General features: G+C 37.0%; 1 protein-coding gene across 1 annotated transcript; it reads left to right on the plus strand.

Annotated features, from left to right (window-relative positions):
• The first annotated feature begins 883 nt into the window (after window positions 1–883).
• On the plus strand, window positions 884–7,593 carry cbx2 (chromobox homolog 2 (Drosophila Pc class)). Its single transcript, XM_073848212.1, has 5 exons — window positions 884–989; window positions 1,066–1,109; window positions 3,722–3,787; window positions 5,270–5,339; window positions 5,440–7,593. Exons 1-5 carry the CDS (start codon window positions 906–908, stop codon window positions 6,775–6,777), a joined length of 1,602 nt encoding a protein of 533 aa, XP_073704313.1. The 5' UTR covers window positions 884–905; the 3' UTR covers window positions 6,778–7,593.
• Window positions 7,594–12,573: the final 4,980 nt, after the last annotated feature.

Raw genomic sequence — 12,573 nt, forward strand, 5'->3', positions numbered from 1 at the left:
GTTATAATTTCTTGACTAATGAGGGCCTTTAATACTTAAAAATATTTATTCAATACTTATGCAATATGCCTATATGGTATTTTATTATATCATTATTTGTACCTCATTATTTAATGTTTTACCTTTATCGGCCTCAGATTCTGCTTTCATTTAGCTTATTTAACATTTTTACAAATATGCTACACAATAGGAGTCTTGTAGAAATAATTTGATATATACATTATAAAAAATACTTTATACTACAGTATAATATTATATTAATACACCGTAATATTAATTGCATATAAAAAACAATATAAAAAATAAATAAAACATCACAACATGTTAAAAAAATAATACTAAAAATCACACATCACGGTATAATTACATTTTTAACAACTAAAACACTAAACTAAAATTTAAATGAAAGAACTTTGAAATAAAAAAACACTTACTACAATATAATATTAATTACATATCAAATATAACATAAAAACATAATAGCACAATATAATGTTAATAATAATATTAAAAGTCACATACAGTACAATATAATATTATTCTTAAGATGGTCATAATAAATAAACATACTTGAACAAATGGATTAAAATCAACAAAATTTGTTTTGATTTATGTTCATGTCTTGTTTTTTAGACATTTTTTGAGTAAGTGAATAATGCAAATTCAAAATAATCCAATTCAGCACAATTTTCTTTTACTTATATTTGTGAATCCAACTCATTTTCAATATTCTGTTCTCCAAAAACTCACATTCTTCAAAAATGTGTGACGTCAGGTGGACGGTGTCCTCCGAGGGCCAGTGCGCGCGCTGCGCGTTTGCGTATCCGCCCCCTTCTGTCCTGCTCCGCGTTCCCTCTCTCGCGCACACACACGCGCACGTTCACGGAGAATGAGATGAGAATGAGATGAGAACAGTCATGGAGGAGCTGAGCGCGGTGGGAGAGCAGGTCTTTGATGCCGAGTGTATCCTCAACAAACGCCTGAGGAAGGTAACAAACGCGCACACAAACACACACGTGAATCCGAATGCGTGCGCGATCCTCAACGCGTGTTTGATTTCCACAGGGCAAACTGGAGTATCTGGTCAAGTGGAGAGGATGGTCGTCCAAGTAAGTGAGAACTGATACATATACTGCCTTTATTATGTATGTTTATGTGTTCGTGTGTATATATGTAGACCATATAGGCGATATATATGTGTAGCATATGGACTGGTAGTTCGCCAATGCAGCGCTTTTGCCAGTAAACATCCTTGAATGTGAATCTCGAGGAAGGGAGAGTGAGAAACAATGAAAACAACAACAACAGCGTGTTGCGCGTGTTTAATTTCACGTCCACGCGTGAATTCGTGCACTGCTCTCGACTTGATCACACACTGCCTCGGATCAGATCGCCTTTGCCTCGTTTTTAGCATTTCTCTTTGTCTTCCAAGTTACTTTTGTCGTGTCTTTTCATCAAGTTGTTTTTGTTTTTTGTTTGTCTTCTACTATCCAATCGCTTTTGGTGAAACAAAATCGACATAAACGTAAATAAACAGAAAAATGTTTTAGCGTTGCTATTATTTTCAGTGATCATTCATCATATATGGAGTTATGGGAATCGCCTAATGCGTTACAAAGCAGTGTTAGAAAGCGCGTTACATTGTATCAGTTTTAGAACGCTTTTTGTTGCTTTTTAACAGTTTGTTCTTTTGTAACAGTTTGTAGAACGCGCAGCGCGTGGTTTGTTTCTACTTTTTTCATTAAAAACTCCAGCTGCCCCCAACCCCCCTTAATTCCCCACTCTTGCTCTCTGTTACATTGTCGCCCCCTTTTTGCCCCGTCTATGGGCACTTGAGCTGTCAATCACACGAGCCACACCTCCCGCGCGCGCGCTTCCATCTGCTTCATTGATTATTTATGTCTCATAATCTATTTTTTATTCGTTAATATTATTTGTTCAACCAACATCTTAAAATGGACCAGAACTCAGGGTACTGTCTTAAATGCTACGAGGGACCAGAAGTAAATTCTTGTTGTTAAACATTTAATATATTTCATTATATGAGACATTTAATAAATTTTTGTTTCAATAACGAACATTTAAGATTGTGTGGATGTAACTTTACTTACAATGGATGTAAGTGAAGTTCTCAACAAATTTTCCTGGTCTGTTTAACTTGTGATTGATGTATGGAAGCCTGTTTCTATCACAGGGGAAAACAAAATAAATATTAAAGAAAAAAAGGTAATTGCAACTTTTTATCTCACAGTTCAGAACAAAAAATATTGCAAAACTTGCAATTTTGAAGAAAAGTCTGAATTGTGAGATAAAAAGTGTCAATTATCTTTTTTATTTTTTCATCCTGTGGCAGAAGCAAAAATAAAATTGTGAGAAACTTAAAAAAAAGTATAAAGTTCATATCTTGACATTAAAAATAAAAAGGTACTTGTGACTTTTTTTATCTTCACAATTCAGTCAGAATTGTTAGATAAATGAAGTCACTAGTATCTTTTTAAATTTTTATTCTCTAGCTGATTTGCGACATGTGAACTCATGGAAAAAATAAATAAATTGTGAGAAAAAGTTGCAATTACCTTTTATTTATTACATGGTGGAAACAGGCTTCCATACGTGACCCTGGACCACAAAACCAGTCATAGGGGTAATTTCTTTTTGTTAATTTTTACATGTATGATATGGTTAGGATAAGACAACATTTGGCGGAGAGTGCAAAAAATCTAAATATTGAGTAAATTGCCTTTAAAGCTGTCCGAATGAAGTTCTTAGCAATGCATATTACTAATCAAAAAAAAAAAAAAAAAGTTTTGATATATTTACGGTTATACATTTACAAAATATCTTAATGTAACATGATTTGTACTTAATATCCTAATGATTTTTGGCATAAAAGAAAAATCTGTAATTTTGACCCATACAATGTATTGTTGGCTATTGCTACAAATATACCCATGCTACTTATGACAGGGTCAGATAATAATTAATCCATGCACACTGTTTAAAGATGTTTAACTTTCATCTAAATCTTTCATCAAAAAGTAATAACTTTATTACGTTATCTCACGTTTTAACCACCTGTCACTTTTCACCATCCAATGAATTCCTGTTGGATAAAATCAAGCGTCGTCTTACATTATTTTCCCCGCTGGACATAGCAGTTGTAGTTCTGAAAGCAAAATGAATGCCGTTTCATGTTGATTTTGAGTAATGCTGGGTTGGGGACGTCTGTTTTGATAGATCACTACTTTTTCATGCGTTAAATTAAATCCAGACGGTGCAGACTCTTTGAAGTGCCCTTTTAAGTAAACTGTCATCTTATCTCATTTTTTCCTCTGCTATGTAACGCCAACCAGGCTGTCCCTGAAGTCCAGTTCAACTCCACATCCCTTCTTTTTATATTTACAGTAGTAGATGCACAATTACTATCCAAATTATATTCAAGGGGTGGTACACAAATAGCTTGTTTTGCATGCTTGGTTTTGCTGATTTAGTCCAAGCTGCGTCTTGTGGTATGACATACTGTTTTATAAACTATTATACATGCATTTTTGTTTGTGCATATGATTCATATTATTTACAAGGCTATATGAAATATATGTACTTTAAAATGTCATTTGTCAAACTTTAAAGAAATAAGAGCTATTTTGATGGTAAGGTAAAACCTCATGAGCAAGTTACGTCATCTACTCACAAGCTAAAGAAGCCAGTGTCTGTGTTTCAGGCATAACAGTTGGGAACCTCAGGAAAACCTTCTTGACCCGAGACTATTGGCTGCGTTTAACAAGAGGTAAGAGGTTTCTCCCATTGGACAGCAGGCCTGTGTGCGAGAGCAACGCCCCCTTCCCCATGTGCAAACAATATGGGCTGCAACGCTTGGGAGGGCGTAAATGGGGCTCCATTCACAGGGCCATTCAGGGGCTGCAGACGTGTCCAGGCTCACGAGTTCCTCTGAAGCCTGACTGAAAATCAAACATTGTTAACATTTTCAATGGCAACTAGTTTTAGAGTTTTCTGTCAGCATTTCACGGTTTATACAGGATGGTTGTGAAAATGAGACTTGGATCACTTCAGAAACAAATCCACGTGTTGACACCAACTTGCTGGTGTTAAGAAAAACAGTAGATTTTTAAATTTTCGGATGATTACTTGTCTTAAACATGGCTCAGAATACATCCTTCGGTGGAAGTACATGGAAATGTTTTGCCAAGGAAATATAGTAGTCAACATTTGAAGTGGATCAGAAAAGTTCATCAAAGTTGTCCTAAGACAAGAACGGGAATTGTTTTGGTTTTAGGACTACTTTGATGACAACTGCATTTCTTTACCTGAGAAATCATTAACGTCTGGAGAACAACTGATGGTTTTCTTAAGAAACACCACTTTTTGCTAACACATCTGCCAAAAACAAAGAAAGTCAAGTTTTTTTTTTTTTTTGTCTAAATTAGAACAACAGAGAGTTGTGACAGGAAGTGAGGAGAAAGAACAGGAAGTGAGGAGGCTTAAATTCATAAAAAACAGGAACTGAATTTCACAATTGTTTAGTTTTTTGCTATATATTAGCAAAGACTGTTAAAAACTGTTAAAAGAATACTTTATTTTTTATGAACTTTTTTTTGTTGTTTTGTATTCCTTATATTTTACTGTTAGTTATATTTGTGATTATTTTTATTTTATCTCTTTATCTAAAGCACATTGAATTACTTGTTTTTAAAAACTTTTAAAAAATTGTTTTAATACCAGGTTATTAGTCATATGTGACCCTAGACCACCTTTTTTGAGATGCATCATTTGAATAAGCTGAATAAATAAACTTTTTATTGATGTGTGGTTTGTTATGACAGGACGATATTTGGCTGAGAGACAACTATTTGAAAATCTGAAATCTGAGGGTGCAAAAAAAATCTAAATATTGAGAAAATTACCTTTAAAATTGTCCAAATGAAGTTCTTAGCAATGCATATTACTAATCAAAAATTACGTTTTGATATATTTATGGTAGGAATTTTACCAAATATCTTCATGGAACATGATCTTTACTTAATATCCTAATGATTTTTGGCATAAAAGAAAAATATAATTTTGACCCATACAATGTATTGTTGGCTATTGCTAGAAATATACCTGTGCTACTTACGTTTGTAGTCCAGGGTCACATATATAATAAAATTTATTGATACCAAGGACTGTATGATCTACACAATTGAAATGAACATATATTGCTAATCACTGCTTTTTTGAAAATTTTCCCAAACGTTTTGTCCATTCTTAGGGAGCAGGAGCGGGAACTCTTAATCCGCAAAAAGGGGAAACGGCCTCGTGGACGACCCAGAAAAATATTGGTAAGTATATATATAAAAAAAAGCTTTAGATCTAATCGAAAAACAAAAACAATTTGCACAGCGTATTATGTTCTCAACGTTTTCACTGTTTTTTTCTCAGGAAAACATTCCAGAGGTGTCCAAATCAAGCAGCTCGTCCTCATCAACCTCAACTTCTGGTTCATCATCATCTTCCTCATCTTCTTCCTCTTCCTCAGATGATGACGATGATGAAGATGACATGGACAGGAATCCAAAACCAAGCCCTCGCCCCCGAGAGCACCACCCGGTCCCTCAGAAGAAAGCCCAGATCGTGGTGGCCAAGCCCGAACCGCCGAAGAAGAAGCGAGGGAGGAAAGCCCTTCCTCCAGAGCTCAAGGTGCAGCGTCAGTCCAAAGGTCCTCGAAAGATTCTCAAGCCCATTTCCAGAGACTCCGATATCAGAGGGAGCATAAAGAAACCGCTCATGCCCGCAAGCTTCACCTACACCGGGTTGAACCGAAACTCAGGAAGGGAGCCAATGGCACTGCAGAATAGAGGTACTTTTACCCAGAAGAGTTCCTTGAGTTCTTTGGGACGCTCTGTCGGATCTGCCTCCTCGCCTACTGTGTTAAGTCGGCCTCCGCAATCCAAAACCGCTTCGGATTTCAAGCTCTCCGTCTCGGATATGAGTAGCGGAGGTGTTGACCCCAAAACGCCCACGTGCAAATCTCCAGGAGTTGCTGCGTTGAACATTCACAGCAGCAACGGACAGACATGTCCACAACTCTCTCCAAATGTCGTGAAGGCCTCCGATCAGACTCTACTTCAAAGATCTGGATCTCTCCAGAAATCCCCATCGAGCTCATTTTCCTCTCTTAAAACTCCCTCCAGCCTTCAAGCTCTTAATCTGCAGAGCGTCAACAAAACGGCTCAGGGTAAAGGGAACTCCACAAACGACAGTTCCTACTTGAAGGGCACCTCTACCCCTAGTAGAAAAAGCTCTGGGTTTAACCCAAGACACGAGCAGAGCCCCGCACCGAATACGCCAAGTAAATTCCCAACCAGTCAACAAGTCCTTAAGAGTCCGCAACGGGATAAATCCAAAGCGGACAATTTGTCCGAAAGACTCGGGAAGAAGAATCAAGGTAGAGCAGACAAGATTCTGGCTCCAACATCCGAGGGCCGAGATCAATCAGCGCAAGACAGATCCTTGTCTAAAGACGGCGGGAAACCAAGCAAGACCCTGAGCGAGTTGAGCACTGGAGAAGAGGGAAGCAGCTCGGATTCTGAGCACGATTCCTCATTTCCGAGTGACAACCGCGACTTGGCCATCTCGGTGCAGGCGGGTCAGGACTGGAGGCCGACGCGGAGCCTGATCGAACACGTGTTTGTCACCGATGTCACTGCCAACCTGGTCACCGTAACGGTGAAGGAGTCACCCACCAGCGTTGGGTTTTTTGGCATCCGCAATTTTTAAATGTCGACAACTGGAACTGCAGCCACTCTGGGATAATCGGGAGAAGTTTCGAAGGAATTAAAGAAACTGTTTGGTGCTTCTCCATCTTTGGATTTTACTGGTTTTAACTCAAAATCGGACCATTTTAGTTGGTCAGTTTCGGAGTTCTTTGAGAGGACGAATGCCTTAAGACTTTATCGATCAGAGACGTTTATAATCTCAGTTAAGCGTAGATATTAAGCATAAATATGTTACTGAAGAAATGATTGACCGTTCATCTTGGTTTCCACTTCAGGGATGGTTTCATGTTCTCTTGATGTTGATTCTGAGCACAGTATTAGTTAAGAGGAAAGTCACAAGATCAGATCAAATTTATCCACAAATGTTTTAAAGCTGAATCTCAGATCACGTCTTTTAAGGTGCCTGTTTTTAAAGCTGTCCTCTTTCTGCCTGATAACTATTATAACTGAGGGGCTTATTTTTTTCTAGTATGAATGTGGGCATCTTTTATACTACACAACAGTTCTCTGTTTATTTATTATTTCTTACTGGTTTTTGTTGGTAGTTGAAATGCTGAAACACACAGTAAAGTTCCTTTTTATACAAAATTTGTCATTGTCTGTTCTGAGTCAAACCCACAGTTCAGAATATGGATGTGCTCAGCAAGGCTGCATTATTTTGACCGAAAATACAGTAAACAACAGCAAAATTGTGAAATAGTATTACAATTTAAAATAGCAGGTTTCTATGCAAAAATATTGCAAAATGTAATTAATTCCTGTGATTCAAAGCTAAACTTTCAGCATCATTACTCCAGTCCTCAGTGTCACATGATCCTTCAGAAATCATTAAAATATGCCAATTTGCTGTTCAAAAACATTATTATAAATGTTAAAAACTTTAATTAATAGAAAGTTCATAAACAATTGAAAATAGAAATATGCCTTTACTGTCACTTTTGATCAATTTAATGCATCTTTGCTAAATAAAAATTATTGATTTCTTTCAGACTCCAAACATTTGAACTATTTTACATTTTACTATTTTAAAAATTCTTGCTTTATTGTAATGGCTGCTAAACCCCTGAATACATAACATATTTCAATGTATAATTATTTCCTTCCATGCAATGCAAAAATGACTTCATAATGAGGTTTCAATACATCATTTCCACATAAAATATCTAAATATCCTTAAAACAAGATAAACATGCTTGAGAAGCAACACCGCATAAGATCTTCAGACTTCTTTAAGATTGTCTTTAATATGAGTGTATTTTAATATCTCATGAAGATGTTGCTTCTCAAGTATTTTCGGATCTTTTGATTGGATTTTTTTCAACATCAAATGCATTGATTTTTTTTTTTTCTGATGCATAAAAGAAGCAGTTGATGCTACTTGACAGTAACGCGTACTGCAGCTCTTTCATTCAGCGTTTGTTGTCTGCCTTTTGTCTGATCTCCTCCGCAGTCCTGCACATATGAGAGACCGTTTAATTACACAGGTTTAGATGTTTTACGAAACCCTTTAATTTTCCTAGAATTGCAAGAGGCGGCTTCCTGAAACAGACTCTACTGTGGTCTCTCTGGGCGCATGGCCGTCCTTGAACCTCACACTCTAACCATAGCTTTAGTGGCAATACCTGGTCAGTTTGTTCAGTAAAGTCAACTTGGTCTCAGATGTTTCTCCTGCAAATGAAACAGATACAAATGTATAGACCCTAACCCTAAAAAAAAATGTGGACAACAGTTTAGATCTTTTTGTGTACATATTGAGATTAATGATTGCAAATCTAAGCATGGTTTGAGACATTGTTGAGGTCTCTTCTGAATCTCTAAGGGAGACACGTGAGATAACCGTTTTTTTTTCAGGAGAAACTTCTAAAACAGAGGACATAAGCATTCAGAAATATTTATTAAACAGATCTCGTATGTGACCCTGCAGCACAAAACCAGACTTAAGTAGCATGGAGTATTTGTAGCAATAACTAAAATACATTGTATGGGACAAAATTATATTTTTTTGTTTTATGTCAAAAATTCATGAAAGTTCCATGAAGATATTTTGTACATTACCTACCATAAATATATAAAAACGTAATTTTTGATTAGTAATATGCATAGCAAAGAACTTCATTTGGACAACTTCAAAAGCGAATTAAAAAAAATAAAATGTTTTTGCACCCTCAGATTCCAGATTTTCAAATAGTTGTATCTCAGCCAAATATTGCCCTGTCCTAACAAGCTTATTTATTCAGCTTTCAGATGATGTTTAAATGTTAATTTCAAAGAAAATTACCCTTATGACTGGTTTTGTGGTCCAGGGTCAAATATATGATTTTACTTTGGTATTGGATTACATAGACATTAAATTGGGTTTTTGAAAATAAGTTTAATTTTGAATTATATGTCTGGGTCAAAGATGTTAGGATGTCCACATAAAAATGAATTTACAAAAGTGGTTTTATGTCCATAGAAAGCACATTAAATGTAATTAAAATGTCTACCTTAAAGGTTTCAAATACGTTTTTGGAGAACAAAATGTCAAAATTTGGTTGAAATGTTACATTGTCATTCAGTGTAGCGCAATATACACTGCTAAAAAAAAAATAAAGGGAACATTTAAACAACACAATGTAACTCCAAGTCAGTCACACTTCTGTGAAATCAAACTGCCCATTTAGGAAGCAACACTGATTGACAATCAAGACAGGTCAGTACATCAGGAGACGTGGAGGAGGCCGTAGGAGGGCAACAACCCAGCAGCAGGACCGCTACCTCCGCCTTTGTGCAAGGAGGAACAGCAGGAGCACTGCCAGAGCCCTGCGAAATGACCTCCAGCAGGCCACAAATGTGCATGTGTCTGCTCAAACGGTCAGAAACAGACTCTGTGAGGGTGGTATGAGGGCCTGACATCCACAGGTGGGGGTTGTGCTTACAGCCCAACACCGTGCAGGATGTTTGGCATTTGCCAGAGAACACTAAGATTGGCAAATTCGCCACTGGCGCCCTGTGCTCTTCACAGATGAAAGCAGGTTCACACTGAGCATGTGACAGACGTGACAGAGTCTGGAGACGCCGTGGAGAACGTTCTGCTGCCTGCAACATCCTCCAGCGTGACCGCTTTGGCAGTGGGTCAGTAATGGTGTGGAGTGGCACATGTGCTCGCCAGAGGTAGCCTGACTGCCATTAGGTACCGAGATGAGATCCTCAGATCCCTTGTGAGACCATAAGCCGGTGCGGTTGGCCCTGGGTTCCTCCTAATGCAAGATAATGCTAGACCTCATGTGGCTGGAGTGTATCAGCAGTTCCTGCAAGACGAAAGCATTAATGCTATAGACTGGCCCGCCCGTTCCCCAGACCTGAATCCAATTGAGCACATCTGGGACATCATGTCTTGCTCCATCCACCAACACCACGTTGCACCACAGACTGTCCAGGAGTTGGCGGATGCTTTAGTCCAGGTCTGGGAGGAGATCCCTCAGGAGACCATCCGCCACCTCATCAGGAGCATGCCCAGGCGTTGCAGGGAGGTCATACAGGCACATGGAGGCCACACACACTACTGAGCCTCATTTTAACTTGTTTTAAGGACATTACATCAAAGTTGGATCAGCCTGTAGTGTGTTTTTCCACTTCAATTTTGAGTGTGACTCCAAATCCAGACATCCATGGGTTAAGAAATTTGATTTTCATTGATAAATTTTTGTTGTGATTTTGTTGTCAGCACATTCAACTATGTAAAGAACAAACTATTTAATAAGTATATTTCATTCATTCAGGATGTGTTATTTTAGTGTTCCCTTTATTTTTTTTTGAGTAGTGTATATGTAAAAGTTTAAACAACATGCATATTCTGACTTGCACATATTAAAATATATAAGATAAAAGAATAAGGGAGCATATTAAATTTTATTGTATTTTAAATGAGTAAAAAAAAATCTTACTGACAAATGGGCAAAATCTAGGATAGTGGCAAATTTAAAAATGTAGAATTACAACTAATTAGTATTTGGGGTGAAAGTAATTTGCCTTTAAATATGTCATAAAGTAATTTTTGTTGTTGTTGTTGTTGTAAATATGCCTGACAAGATTGTTACACTAAATTACATTTTAGTGGGTGTCTTCTGTAAAATTAAGGGAAAATGTATGATATTAATTTTTTTGCTCAGAAAAACAAAAACGCAATTAAATAAAATTAAACCGAAAACTTTTATATTAAAAAAATAAAACATTTAAAGCAGTAAAAGAAAATTTTGTTTACATAGTTACATTTACTTTAACAACATTTAAATGATATTCATGCAACAATTTATCCTTAACTAAATCTAAAAATTCTCTATATATATTTTTTAATCTTTTATTGTCCACTTTCGTTCTAAAAAAAATAAATAAAATACATGGAAAAAAAGAAACCTATTTTTTTAATTTTTAATTATGCAAATAAAAACTGAAATAAAAGTTTTTCCACTTTCATTACATGAAAAACAAACCCTCAAATAAAATATTAAAACAAATAAAACTTATTTTATTTCAGATAGATGCCATGGCAGCATTTCTTATTTTCTTTTTGTTTAACTTCCAGTAATAAAATAACTGAAACAAAAAAATATATATATTTAAAAACTATACAAACATTTATTTTTCAAAAATTACTATATATTTATATACAACCCTCACATTTTAGGACCCATTTTTGTACAGTCGTGGCCAAAAGTTTTGAGAATGACAAATATTTTCACAAAGTTTGCTGCTCAATTGCTTTTAGATCTTTGTTTCAGTTGTTTCTGTGATATACCGAAATATAATTACAAGCACTTCATACGTTTCAAAGGCTTTTATCGACAATTACATGACATTTATGCAAAGAGTCAGTATTTGCAGTGTTGGCCCTTCTTTTTCAGGACCTCTGCAATTCGACTGGGCATGCTCTCAATCAACTTCTGGGCCAAATCCTGACTGATAGCAACCCATTCTTTCATAATCACTTCTTGGAGTTTGTCAGAATTAGTGGGTTTTTGTTTGTCCACCCGCCTCTTGAGTATTGACCCCAAGTTCTCAATGGGATTAAGATCTGGGGAGTTTCCAGGCCATGGACCCAAAATGTCAACGTTTTGGTCCCCGAGCCACTTAGTTATCACTTTTGCCTTATGGCACGGTGCTCCATCGTGCTGGAAAATGCATTGTTCTTCACCAAACTGTTGTTGGAAGAAGTTGCTGTTGGAGGGTGTTTTGGTACCATTCTTTATTCATGGCTGTGTTTTTGGGCAAAATTGTGAGTGAGCCCACTCCCTTGGATGAGAAGCGACCCCACACATGAATGGTCTCAGGATGCTTTACTGTTGGCATGACACAGGACTGATGGTAGCGCTCACCTTTTCTTCTCCGGACAAGCCTTTTTCCAGATGCCCCAAACAATCGGAAAGAGGCTTCATCTGTCCCTGATGGTTTTTTTTTTGGAGAGAAGTGGCTTCTTTGCTGCCCTTCTTGACACCAGGCCATCTTCCAAAAGTCTTGGCCTCACTGTGCGTGCAGATGCGCTCACACCTGCCTGCTGCCATTCCTGAGCAAGCTCTGCACTGGTGGCACTCCGATCCCGCAGCTCAATCCTCTTTAGGAGACGATCCTGGCGCTTGCTGGACTTAGCAGCAACTTTTCCAATTTCCAAAATTTATGTAATTCTCAAAACTTTTGGCCACGACTGTATATTGTCTCAAGGGACAATAGTATAGAAATTAAACTTTGATATATTTTGTAGTCAAGGTGCAGCTCTTTTAGCAGTATATATTTATTGTCCCCTGAAAATTACACAACATCC

The sequence above is a fragment of the Garra rufa genome, chromosome 1, assembly GCF_049309525.1.
Source record: "Garra rufa chromosome 1, GarRuf1.0, whole genome shotgun sequence".
In the NCBI taxonomy this organism is placed as follows: domain Eukaryota; kingdom Metazoa; phylum Chordata; class Actinopteri; order Cypriniformes; family Cyprinidae; genus Garra; species Garra rufa.

What these genes read in the sequence shown, in the direction of transcription:
- cbx2 (XM_073848212.1), top strand. Translation starts at nt 906, where the DNA reads ATGAGAACAGTCATGGAGGAGCTGAGCGCGGTGGGAGAGCAGGTCTTT. An exon ending in TTGGCTGCGTTTAACAAGAG is followed by an intron (nt 3,788 to 5,269) that starts GTAAGAGGTTTC and finishes GTCCATTCTTAG; the next exon opens with GGAGCAGGAGCGGGAACTCT. An exon ending in GACGACCCAGAAAAATATTG is followed by an intron (nt 5,340 to 5,439) that starts GTAAGTATATAT and finishes TTTTTTTCTCAG; the next exon opens with GAAAACATTCCAGAGGTGTC.